The sequence below is a fragment of the Acomys minous genome (genome assembly GCF_964271855.1).
Source record: "Acomys minous genome assembly, chromosome: 8".
NCBI lineage: Eukaryota > Metazoa > Chordata > Mammalia > Rodentia > Muridae > Acomys > Acomys minous.
Genome location: NC_140489.1, coordinates 80,781,541 through 80,795,152, shown reverse-complemented (window position 1 = coordinate 80,795,152; position 13,612 = coordinate 80,781,541). Strand labels below are relative to the sequence as shown.

At 41.8% G+C, this 13,612-nt stretch overlaps 1 protein-coding gene across 3 annotated transcripts in view; it reads left to right on the top strand.

Annotated features, from left to right (window-relative positions):
• Positions 1-13,612, top strand: part of COG5 (component of oligomeric golgi complex 5) — a 300,644-nt gene that overhangs the window by 256,477 nt on the left and 30,555 nt on the right. For all 3 annotated transcript variants that reach the window (XM_084791836.1, XM_084791834.1, XM_084791835.1), the window contains 2 exons: positions 6,398-6,501; positions 12,079-12,316. In XM_084791836.1, the coding sequence (XP_084647962.1) occupies positions 6,398-6,501; positions 12,079-12,316 (342 nt within the window). The remainder of the gene's footprint in view (positions 1-6,397; positions 6,502-12,078; positions 12,317-13,612) is intronic.

The window sequence follows — 13,612 nt, the reverse complement described above, 5'->3', positions numbered from 1 at the left end:
ATGTCTGCTTTTCATGATTTGGAGGCTGGGGGGGCTCTCCTCTAAATAGAATTGACCTCAGCCTCTCTCTTCTCAGGGGACTGTGGTTAGCAAGTCCCCTCTTCTCCACCCTCTTCCCAAGTCTGGTTGGTGTTTAGTTGCTCTTTTTCTCTTCTCTAGATGGATTTCTGTTGAATACACTGTTGAGTCATTGACTCTTCTCCTCTACTATAGATCTTTTCTGTTGAAGCTGTCCAGTTGTTTTAAGGTTCAGATACCACAAGTTTTTTGTTTAAAATTTCTACTTACTTAGGTTTTGAAGCTTTACTAATTGATGAAACTCCATTTTGTCTCTATCTCACTGGGGCTCTTTCCTCATAATTCCGGCGTCTAGGTCATTTCAGGATTGGGGTCTGTTTCCTTGAGGCTTGATAAAATTGTCAAGGTTTGGCTGGATGCACTTGGGAGGCAGAGGCAGGCGGATCTCTGTGAGTTCGAGGCCAGCCTAATCTACAAAACAACAGGACAGACAGCCAGGGCTACACAGAGAGAAACCTTACCTTGAAAAACAAACAAACAAACAACAACAACAACAAAATGTAGGTTTTTATAATTTACATTAATTTTGAATATATCCTCAACTTTTTGGATATTGTATAAACACATAAATTTTACATATTTCTTCTGGGAGTATTGATGGTTTTGCTATATTAGGGAAATTAATTTGGTCATATTTAGATTGTACACTATTATATCTGCAGCTGGTCACATCACAGCTCTTTTTCCTTTTCCTTTCCCTCTTTCCCCCTCCCTCCCTGTCCCCCTCCCTTCCTTCCCACCTCCCTCCCTCCCTCCCTTCCTCCTTCCTTCTTTCCTTCCTTCCTTCCCTCCTTCCTTCCTCCCTCTGTCCCTCCTTCCCTCCTTCCTCACCTCCCTCCCTCCCCATCTCCTTCCTTCCATCCTTCCTTCCTCCCTCTGTCCCTCCTTCCTCACCTCCCTCCCTCCCCATCTCCTTCCTTCCATCCTTCCTTCTTTCCTTCCTTCCTCCTTCCCTGCTTCCCTCTGTCCCTCCTTCCCTCCCTCCCCACCTCCCTCCCTCTTCACCTCCTTCCTCCCTCCATCCTTCCCTCTGTCACTCCTTCGCTCCTTCCTCACCTCTCTCCCTCCCCACCTCCCTCCCTCGTTCGTTCGGTCCTTCCTTCCTTCCTTCCTTCCTTCCTTCCTTCCTTCCTTCCTTCCTTAACCCCTGCTACTGGAGTGTAGACACAGTCCTTCATTCATGCTTGTCAAATGTTCCCCTTATGACTTGAGCTCCATCCCTGCCTTGGTGTTCTCAAAACAGATCTGGCTTTGTAACCCAAAAGATCCTAGTTCTTTGGCCTCATCTTCCTGAGTCTGGGATTATAAATTATACACTACCCTGCCCAGATTTAGCTCACTTATTTTCCCCATAAGACACAAGTCTTGTGTATCTCGGTTGCCTTTGACTTTTCTATGTATCCAAGATAGCCTGCAGCTGCTGGTCCTCTTGCTGTCATCTCCCAAGTTCTGAGATTATACTTAGTAGATCACTTCTTTAAATAGTATCAACAAGACATATTTAGTTTATTCCACATAAATGGGGCTTATGAGTCAAATGGAGATTAGTGCTGATTTTAAATGTATGATTAGATATTCCCTACCTCCCAGGCTCCTTCCCATAATTCCCTTCTCACACTGTAGGAGTCTGGTTGATCCCAGTTTTATTACTCCTTTTCTGTGCTATAGGGATCAATCCCTACCACACCAAAAAACTACATACACCTAGCACTTGGGAGGTGTAGGCAGAAGTCTGAGGTCATTTTCAGCTACATAGGGAGTTCAAAGCCAGTCTGGGATACACAAGATTGTGCCTCAAGATGACATTACTATAATTTGTCTCCCAGAAACACTCTTCCCTGTAAAAGACACACACAAACTAAAAAATAAAAGCATGGCAATCATTATATCACGTAAGCCAAAAGCAAGCTGGGCACAGTGGCTCTAATATTTGTATCTAATATCTAATATATTTTGACTTCAAGTTAAAATTAGTAAGAAAAGATTAGAACACATTAATAAAGAAAAGTTCCTTGAAAAGATATAACAATTGTAAATACATATGTACCAAAGCTTGGGACTTTCAACTTCATAACACAAATAAAAAACACATATCACACACACACACACACACACACACACACACACACACACACACGGACATAAAAGTTAAATAATTGGTCCAGATACAATAATCTTTCATTAGTAGACAGGTCATCAAGAAATAGAAATCAACAAAGAAACATTATAACTAAATTGTACTTTAGATCAAATGGCCTTAACAGAAATCTATAGAATATTTATCCAGCAACTACAGAATTTACATTCTTCTTGGTAACAATGGAAACTTCTATAAAAAATCCTACATGTTAGGGCACAACAAGCAAGTCTTAACTAACTGAAACTAATCCATGAATTTTTCTTGACTTTAACTTTATCAGATAATAATAGAGTAAAACTGAAGACGAATGTAAAAATAAACTAGAAAACTGTACAAGAGCATGGAGATTGAACACCACTCTGTCAATTCATCTTTTTCTGACAGAGGGGTCATTCAGCCCAGGGTGGCCTCACACTTGCTCCGTAAGATGACTTTGACTTCCTGATCCTCATGCATGTATCTCCCAGTTGCCATATGCAGTTCCTCACATGCAGAATCTAGATTTAAATCGTAGAGGACTCTGCAGATTTCCCACATTAGAGATTTGTCACATTAAGGAAAGAACTCGAGGGGGAGTTCATGTTTTCTACTTCATGCTTCTTGTATTGTCTGTCCTGTCTGTTCATTATGTAAGTCTGTCCGTCTTGTGAATCTCTTTGTCCGTGTGTGTGTGTGTGTGCGTGTGTCTGCCCTATATGTATCTGTCAGTTTTGTCTGTCTGTCTGTCTTTGTGTCTTCTCTATGTGTGTTAGGGATGTATATCTCTCTATGACAAAGAGCTCCCATCTGTATTTACTGAACAGCGTAGAAAGCATCACATGGGGAAGGAATGGGGTACTTTACAGAAATCTTTAACAGGGTTCTCAAGGGATTAAGTAACTGGCTCCACCTGACCCAAGCAAAAAACCTCACTGTTTATCAACCAGTAATCATAAATGGTTGCTTTGACCGTAATAGGGGCTTTTAGGAAGTTGCTTCCAGCTTCTTCTGTATTTGCTGCTTTCGGCAAATGGTTCACATGCACTGTTATGGGTCAGGGCATTGGAAGAGGATACAACTTAAGATTGCAGCTCTGCATTAGCTTAGGCTGTAAACAACATCAGAAATACAAGGCAGGTAGATTTGTTGTGAGTTGTCACATTGTTCTCTCAAAGGCAGGTTAAATAAACAGGCTGAGTACACAGCAGACTAGCAGTCTTAAGTCCTAAGTGCCTTCAAGATGTGTATTAACTCTGGCTGCGAGGTCCAGCAAAAAGTTATAGTCTCTTAGAATGTAAGAGAGATTTTCAGAATATTGCATTGCTACAGAGTACCACTTGGGAGCAGGAAAGGGACCAGTGGGAATGAAGAGTGAGAAAGAGGGATGAGGGTCAGAAAAGTAAGGAAAAAAAATAACACTAAACAAACCAAAAAACATCACAATGGTTTTTGCCACTTACCATTGCCCTGTCCTTACTGTAGTCCGCTGAGAGCAAGGCCGCCCAGGGGGCTCAGACGGCTGCCTAGTTATCCTAGCCTGCCAGGCATCTCAGAAGCTGCCTGGGTTGTATCTCCTGAGTTCTCCAGCAGGTGTTTTGTTTTTAGTTAGATGCTCTTTCACATCATAAGCAGAAAACTCTGCCTTTTAGAGACAGTCTTTACTTTTTTTCTAAGGTCACTTTAGTTTCTCTTCCCGGAGTACAGCCAGAGCTCATAGGGGCAGACATACGCCGGGTCTACGCTGTTGTATTCTTTCATCCATAGCTTTGGATGGTCTTCTGATCTCTGAACTTCTCTGTGTAAATTATTTCATGTATAGTATAAACTAGAGAGAATAAAAATTCTTTGGAGAAATAATAGCTTATTTCTAAGTAAAATTACTTACTAAATTAATGTTTCTCCTCACAATCCTTCAAGGACACCTATTGTTTGTGTCCTTTAAGTGGCATTTGCCATTAACCTATGTGGTAATCTCTAGAATCGTTCACTCTCTTGGTTTCTCTCCTGTCTCAAAAGCTGGTGACTACAAAAGCTCATCAAAACGTCTCAGGAAGTAGGTACCTACCTAATAGCCCACTGCATTTTCAAATTTCTAATTCTTGACTCTGACTGAACTTCTTTTTTTTCTTCCTTATATCCCCAAATCAACTTCTGCTGCTTTTATATGCAATGTTTAGCCACTAGTGTTAGTAAATACTAAAGGGAAAATCATGTGTGCTCTTAACTCTCCTCAGCTTTGCAGGTCTAACTTTGCAGATCTTGCTGTGTCTAATTGGTTCATTTGGCATCAGTATCTCCTGCAGTCTCATAATTGTTTTCCTGCCTTCAGTCTAATCCCTTAGGCTAATATCCAATATGATTGTTTTCCTAAATTGCAATCTTGACTGTATCTTATCACTGGTCTCTGCATCCCTTCCTGATAAACTCCATGCTTCTGGTACCTCACCGAGAGCACACTCCAGCTGCTCCTCTTGCAGTCAGTCTCTATGCTCTGTGCCCTGTGGGTCCCCAGGAAGATCACCATTCTCAGGCTCTTGTGGCTTTGACACATGTGTTCCTAGTACTATCTTTCTGTTTCCTCCCTATTTGTCAGAGATTCAGTTCAAACAAACACCTTTCCATCTTTCTTTTTCTTTCTTTCTTTCTTTCTTTCTTTCTTTCTTTCTTTCTTTCTTTCTTTCACCTGTCTTTTCAGCATGCAGTGAAGGCCCTGTGTGATCCCATTACACTCTGTTGGGATATTCAAGTAACTACCATCCCTTATCTGTATCACTAGACTGCAGATTGTGTCTCTCTCTCTCTCTCTCTCACTCTCTCTCTCTCTCTCTCTCTCTCTCTCTCTCTCTCTCTCTCTCACACACACACACACACACACACACACACGGGGAGGGGTATATAATGCCTATTATCTTGACAGATTAAAGCCTACAGATGACATGTGGAGACTTAATGGATAAGTATCCTCCTCATTCTTTTCTTATTGGCTTCAATTATTTTGAGCCTTGATTATCTGTCATGTGATTTTAATCACCCCTGAAGCATGAGTAGTGTGCCTACAGTTTTTTATTTGGAGTGTTTATAGTATTCTGGTTGGCATTTGCACACAAAAACTAACCCCCCCTTAACTAAGCCCATAGCTCTTCCACAGGCTTCCCACCCGAGCAGGGGGCTGCTCTGGCTTGTAGATCTCTGGAATGCGGTCCCACCTGTAGGATCATTGTCACCCACTGCTAGACACTGGTGACACATCTCTTCAAACCCCATAGCCAGCACTTGCTACACTGTGGGTTCCTTTCTCTCGTCCACCCTTCTCCACCCCTTCTTCCCTTTCAACCCTCTAACACTAGTTAGGAGAGAAAAAAGAATAGAGGGGAAAGGAGGCGTTGTTGTTAGACTAACTTCTGCTGATTAGGGGCATCGGGTTACTTGGGCAAACTTGATCTTTGCTGTCTGGATCTTTGCTTCGAGCATGACTACTTGATAAACCACAACCACAACCTCTCAGGGCCCTAGCATTTATATAACCTCTGAAATGTCCCCAGAACTCCAAATGTCACACACTCACAAAAACTATCTGTAGCTGGCAGAACCATGCCCTGCTGAGCAGGAGGCAAATCATAGTCACCTGCTGTGAAGATTCCTCATATCCCCACACCTGGGATTAAAACGGAATTCTGAAATTCTCACCACAAAGCCCTACCAGATATTCCCCAGGAACAAGCCTACCTTTGGTTGAGAATCAGGGCTGTGGAATTCTCCATGGGAACTACCTTGTGAGGTCCCTAACTTTCCCATGCTGGGGGAATCACTGATGTTTGCTCTGTTCACTCTGGTGGAAACAATATGGTAATGTTTTGATTTTTAAGGGACTGCTTGTTTCACGTATTTGAAAAACCACAACAAGAGCACGTTACTGGTCTCTCTTCACTCTGTGGTGGACTGCCTGCTCCCTCATGTGGCTTGCTTTCTCCATGGGCTCTTTTAACCAGTAACCCTTTTGCCAAGTGAGATGGTTGGAGGAATTTTAAGCTTTGCAAGTCATTGCTGACAGTGGTGAGGGCGAGAAGCACACTTAAGTTAGCCAAACTATGGATTTGACTCTGATAGAATATGAAAACTGTTAGACAAAATGTTTCTCACGTTTTCCTCAGATTTCTTTGTGTTGGTTTCTCTAATTTTGCTTCTGTTTCTCTTTGTCAGACAATTCACGATCTTATGGGGAACGCCATCCAGCCCTTGCTGACGTCAGTGGCAGATGCGGTTGAGGCCATAATCATCACTATGCATCAGGAAGACTTTTCTGGGTAAAGCATTTCCCCAGAACTGTTACTAGCCCTCACTGCCTAGACTTTTCATTCCCTACCCCTCCTACTCGGCACTCTCCTTGCCAGGCAGCTTTATTCTTGTGCTTGGCATCGGCTCCTTGCCTCCTCCATGGTGAATCTTACACCACAGTCTCCTGTTCTGGTTTCCACCATCTCTCTCTGTTGAGACAGAGCAAGCTTTGTAGATTCAGCTCAGTGTTTCAGGAGTGGGTATTCGGTGCCATCTTGCTCTCTCCTCATTTTCCTTCCTCTCACTGACATCCTCCTCTTCTCTACCTGTGTGATTCCCTGGCTCAGGCACGACAGCCTTCCTGAGGATACATCTGATTCCTGCCCTGGCTTTGAGAGCAAGCTCTCTCAGCCCTTTAAGACTTGCCCTTCCTTGGAGTTTCTAATCATGTTTAACATAAGGAGAGTCCTGTCTAATGAGGGTTTTGGGTAAGGAAAGCAGGTGATAAGAGAAGGGCCCAGGATCTCTGCAGGAGTGGTGGATTCCCTCTAAGGCATCCCTTCTCACCCTGTGGGTCTCTAGTCCTTTCAGGCTTGAACAACCCTTTTACACGAGTCACCTAAGACCATCAGAAAACACAGATGTTTACATTACAACTCATAACAACAGCAAACTTATAGTTAGGAAGTAGCAGTGAAAATAACTATGGTTGGGGGTTACTGTAACGTGAGGAACTGTATTAAAGGGCCACAGCATTAGGAAAGTCTACAGGAAAAACTGCATACAAACCTGGTGACATGGAGATGCACATCTACCAGTTCTCAGTTGTATGTGTGCTTAATTTTAACTTCATTCTCAGCTGCTGCATAGACTGCTCTTAGGAAGACCCTGAGGCACCTACAGAGCTTGTTGAGAACCTACTAGTCAAGGCTTTAGAGTAACTGGGGGGATTGATTTGTATTCGAGTAAATTTACACCAGGCTTCTAACTCACAAGGAGATTTGATAATAAGTATGTTAACTTTCATCTGAAGCATAATTTCACTTACCCTAACACATGCTTCTGAAACTTGTTCCAATATGCTATTTCCTGCAGCTCAGTGAAGTTAGTGCATCTGAACAGATCACAACATAGACACACTCCTCCAGTGTAGAAGGAGTCTGATGCTTTGGATAAAGCATAAAGAATCTGAGAGGCCAAGTAGGTTTCACCTTCACAGGAGACTCATCTCAGCGTTAGTAACATACATAAACTGAAAACAAAGGGGTGAAAAAGGTATTCCATGTAATGGGAACCAAAAGAGAACAGGTATAGGTATACTTAATAAAAATAGGTTTTAGGTCAAAAGTTGTAAAATATTACTTAGAAAACTTTATAAAATGATAAAGGGGTCAATTCATTATTTGGAAATTCTTTAAAAATGCTCCTGAATCAGATCACCTAAATATAAACAGATATTTAAAGAATCTATAACAGAATAATAAACCTTCCAATGACAGGTCACAGTACAGAAACTTGAGTGGTACCTTAGAAGAAATGGACCCAACAAACACATGCAAAATGCCTACTCATCTCTGGCATATGGGATGTTTTCCAGGGAGCGTTCATTAAGACCATAAAACTGACCTGAATAAATTTAAGAGGATAAAAACAATAGCATATGACTCATATCATGTGTTTGTTGTTTTGGGTTTTGTTTTATTTTGTTTTCTGAGACAGGGTTTCTCTGCATAACTCTGGCTATTCTGGAACTCACTCTGTAGGCCAGGGTGTCCTGGGTTCAAACTTGAAGAGTTTGCTTTCCAAGTGCTAGGATTAAAAGTGTGTGCCACCACTGCCTGACCACATATCTCTGCTGACCATGGGGATATTAAAATTAAATAAGAGAAATCGGAGAAATCATAGACTAAGCCTGGATAAGTGGCATGACAGTCACTGCTCTTAGGGCTGTCCTGCGTTACAGAGCAGGCTCTAGACCAGTCGTGGCAACCTAGTAACATCTGCCTCTGTGATCAACAGCAGGGCTGGGGGAGGTGCTCTGAAGATACTCAGTGCTATAGCATTTGCCTAGTGGCCCCAGATCCCAAGTGCAGTCACAGTATGGTGGAAAGCAACAGCAAAACAAACAAAACCAGTACAGAGATAGGAGCTGGCAAAGACATTTGCAAAGGAACCCATGTGCACTGCTGTAGGAATGTGGGTGATTACACATGTCATGGAGTTGTATGTGGGTCCCTAGACACATGTAACTGACCAACACAGACTCAAGAAAAAAATAGTAAATCTCAGCAGTAATAAAATTGAATCAGTAATTTGAAAATTTCCTGTCAAGGAAAAGAGCAGGAACTAATGGCTCCACGGGTAAAGTTTACCACTTAAAGAAAGCACTAACGTGGATTCTTCTCAAACTACAAAAAACAAAACAAATAAACAAACAAAAAACCAAAGACTGTCCACTTTTTATGAGGCTAGTCAGACAAGGATATGAGAAGAGAAAATGACAGATTAGTATCCTCCTGAACACTGGCATGAAATCTTCAGCAGCGTTCAGCAGAACAAATGCAGCAGGACTTTAAGGATTTAGAAGTGATGTTTTCCAGGAAGAAGTGAGAGTTAGGATACAAGGGTAGAATAACATATGTATTCAAATGTGTCATATTATTAAAATGATGAGCAAAAGTCATATAATCATTTCATCAAATGCAGCATTGGTCCACCTTTGTTGTCCTCAGAGCTCCTTATACCTTGGCCCTCGCCCACACTCACACAAACACACATGCATATATACACGTATGACTAATTCAAAATAAACTAAAAACATATTTAAAAAGCTGTTGTTAGTGATTCATAGTAAGATACTGGCATTAAAAACGAAAAGAAATCATTGTCCAATGGAATAGACTAGAGAGCCCACTTGATGTTCAATAACGGTGCCAAGAACACAGTGGGAAAGGACAGTCTCTTCAGCGCAATGCTGGGAACACTGCATCTCACACCTCATCAGACTCAGAATGGATTAATACTGCAGAGTGAACTCATGCACGTACTAGGGGAAAACACGGTGGACAGTGTCCTTCTCTTTACTCCTAAAAGCTCAGGAGCAAAGGTAAAAGCAGATGAATGGGATTGCTCCAACTCAACAGCCTCTGCACATCAGAGGAAAGGACTGAGGGGATGGTGGTGGATGGGGAGGAAGAGTGTCCAAGCAAAGCGTTAGTAAAGGAGTGGTTCCAAATCTGTAGAAGAATGAGACCCAATAGAGAGGAAACTGCTGCATAACCTAATAAAAATTGAAGGGGATTAAATCAATTTGAGAAAAGAATATACAAATGCAAACAGGGCATGTAGCTCACTGGCAGAGTACTGGCCTAGTATGCACGTTTGGTTCTCTCACCAGCAAAGCATAAACTGGACATGGGGGTGTATGCCTGCTATTACAGCACTTGGGAGGTCAAGACCGGAAGTTCAGGAGTTCTTGGTCACATCAGATTTAAAGCTAGCCTGGACAGCAAGACTCTGTCTCAACAAACAAGAAAACAACACACACACACACACACACACACACACACACACACACACACACACACCACACACACACACACACACAGAGCTCACATTACTGAAAAAAAATGCAGATTAAAGCCAGTACTTTTTAATGGTCATTTTAGCTACTAAAATGACAAAACAGTTATAAGTATTGGCAAGAATATAAAGAAAAGTAAGCCACCCATGTACACTGTTGATGAGAATGTAAATTAGTATGGGTATTGGGGACAACTATAGAGAGGTGCCTCAAAAAGCTGAAAATCCTGACTGGGTAGCCTGGGTTTGCTGGTCTATGAGTTTAAAGCCAGCAGGCCTGCACAGGGAGTGCCAGGACCTCCAGGACTACATTATAAGACACTGTTTCAGAAGCAAACACTCTAAGTATGTGTTTTCCTACGGTGTGAAATCAGTAGTTCACATTCACTGCAGTGCTATATACAGTGACAGAAAGTAGTGGGTTCTCTGGTGTATCTTTAAGTAGATAAACAAGCAAAGCAAAGTGAAATAGTAGCCAGTTGTCAAAAAGAAGGAATCCCTGTTAATTGCCATAACATAGATGAACCTGGAAGACACACTATGTAAGACTACATCAGACACAGAAGCCAAATATGGTCTCAGTCTACATGTAGAACCTGACTGACAAGAGCAGACAGTGGTTCCTAGAGTTTGAAAGTTGGCATAATGCATTGATGTTGGCCAAATGGTATAAAGTTATAGCCAGATAGAAGGAATACATATGAATTTTCTGTGATCAATGTGTTCGTTAGATTTTTTTCTTTTTATCTTTACACATTGTAAACAATGCTGCTGTGTATCACTGTATGGCACAATTATGTGTTTACTGTTTGTCTAATAAATAAATAAACAGATAGGAAAATATTTTAACTTTTGCAGCTTAGCTCTCTATACTTGTACATGAGTAAAAATAGGCCATGTGTTGATGATCTGAGTCCGGCGAAGTCAGACCCCATGTGTGCTTGCCATCACTGACCAAGGCTCCTCTGCTCAGGATGCATGCTACTCTGCTCTGAGCCTGGGCCTGAGCATGCTGTACCACGTACCGCTGGTGACCTCACTGTCAGTAGGAGAGTCTTTCTCACATCTGGTTAAAATCTCTTCCCAGCAGACCAAAAGCTTATTTCCCTGGTCCTGTCTGCTTCGGGAAGTGGGAGACCTCTGTTCACAGTCACCATTGCTTTACTGGGAAGTCATCAGGCTCACTTTGCACTCGTTCTCAGAGAAGCTGTTATGTTTGTTGTTCATCTGTAGACATCTGCATTTCCTCTGCATCGTTCTCAGTTTGAAACATTTCCCTTGCTTTTTGGAAAAGATTCAGCATTATATAGTCAATGATCTCATCTATTAGCTAGGATCAGGTGATTTCTAATTCTGGTATAACCCCTCCTCCCTATAAATATTTCATATTCTTTGAATATATTCTTTAAAGGGCAGTTGTAAACATTTATAAGTTATAAATAGTATATCATGGAGCACAGCTGGTATCATCTGCTGTTCCAAATTAAAGCCTTTCCAAACCTCCTCATCTGGAGAGAAAAAATTGCACAGTGCATATTGTTACACAACCAGTCCCTCTGCCACAGTGCTGCCATTGGAGTGATGTGATCAGCCGCAGGAGCAGAGCCTGCCGCCAAGCATTCTCTGCCCTTGCAAAGTGTCAAATGTCATTTCAGAGTCTATTATTGACACATTCCCTTATCAGGCAAAACATGGGCATGGATGGAGAGCTGGGAGCTGGTCAAAGCTTGAAAAGCCAGGGTGTGATTCATCTAAGACAGATAGCTGTGTTTTACTCTTAATAATCCTTTAAGTAAATGCATGCTAAAATTCCTTCAGTAACCCTCAGGATCTAAACACAAATTTAAGAATGCAATTTAAACATTTATTTTTAAGTTAGCAAAACAAAACAAAAAATGGTGCCTTTATACATTAACGGGGGAGGTGGGGGAGGGCGTTGCACAGGATTGAGATAGTAACCCGGGGCAAAAAATATGCAAGATTGTAGCTTCGTGCATTGATGCTAATTTTTCTTCCTTTTATAGGTCATTATCCAGCTCAGGAAAGCCTGATGTTCCTTGTTCTTTGTACATGAAAGAGCTACAGGGTTTCATTGCCAGAGTTATGAATGACTATTTTAAGCACTTTGAATGCTTGGATTTTGTCTTTGACAACACTGAAGCTATTGCCCAAAGAGCCATTGAACTTTTTATCCGCAATGCCAGTCTCGTAAGACCTCTTGGTGAAGGTGGAAAACTACGACTTGCTACTGATTTTGCACAGGTAAATTGATGAGGTTTGAGCCTCACTGTGACCTGTTAAGTAATGAATACCCAAAGTCAGCCTCTTAACTATTTATGCAGCAAAAGAGCAAAGAAAACCGACTTGACACTAATTGGCTACACATAAGAGTCTTAAAATATTTTATCAAATATAATTTTTGCATTTTCTCTTTAACAAAATTATCATCCTTCATTTTGATCATTCAGGATTAAGGCAAAGTATCTTATGCCCCAGGTAAGCAACAGTTCACATTCTTGCTATTTTCTCACACACAAACACCCCAGAAGCCAATAGTAATAATAATAATTAATTTACTTTCTCAAAATGGTGTAGGCAATGAGATAACTTTTCAAACAGCAGGAAAGGGGCAGCATGTTGTCCTGAGAAGAGGAAGAATTCCAGCCCATCAGTGACCTTCTAGTGAGTTTGTCTGCTCCAGGGCTGTGTTCAGCTTCACTGAAGAGACATTCTGATGGTTTGGGTTCTCCATTAACTACAGTACTTTTTGCCCCTGTGGCTAGCCTTAAAATTACTCCAAGCTACCTGATTTTTCCCCTTTTACCTTTCAGTAATCAGAGGCAGAGAAAAACAAAACAAAACAAAACACCCTAAGTACCTGATTTTCTTAGGAGCTTCATTCTCATGTATATGTCAAGGGTGAACCCATTTCTTAGACCTCTCAAAGCTGTTAGCTTTACTAATGTAAGTAGTTACTCATATGGAGTCTTCATAGTGGTTGGTCAGATCCTCCTTGGCCATAAAGATAAGTGCTGGTGTCAATGCTGACTGCCCTGTGTGTCTGGGGGCATGTCCTGGGCCTCCTGCGCAGGGTGACAGCTGTCAGATGCACCCACACTCTAGCACACTTATAACGCAAACCTGACTTTCAGAAGCCACCATCCCCTTTGCTTATAACTGAATGAGCAGTTAGTTACTCTCATCCCCAAATGAGGTCTGTGAAACTGTAGCCCACACAAAAAGAGCCTTCCTTTGGGAAAGGTACCTTTAGTAGCCACATGTGAGAACAGAAATTAATTACATGCTCCCATTAAACTGGTTTAACCTTACCCATTTTTGTCATCTTCATTCTGTCTGTGAATAATGACTTATGGAAAGAGTTGTGTCCGTGGGTCTGAGGACCTGTCTTATTCCTTTAAAATATCATAAGCTGTTCTCTGGCAGGTCTCTCTCCTGTCCCCTCTCTGCCTAGGTTTTGTTTTTCTGTTCTACCCTCCTCCCTCTGCTGGGCTCCCTCCCCCACCCACCAGCTTATTTGCATTCTTCTCCAGCTGGCTC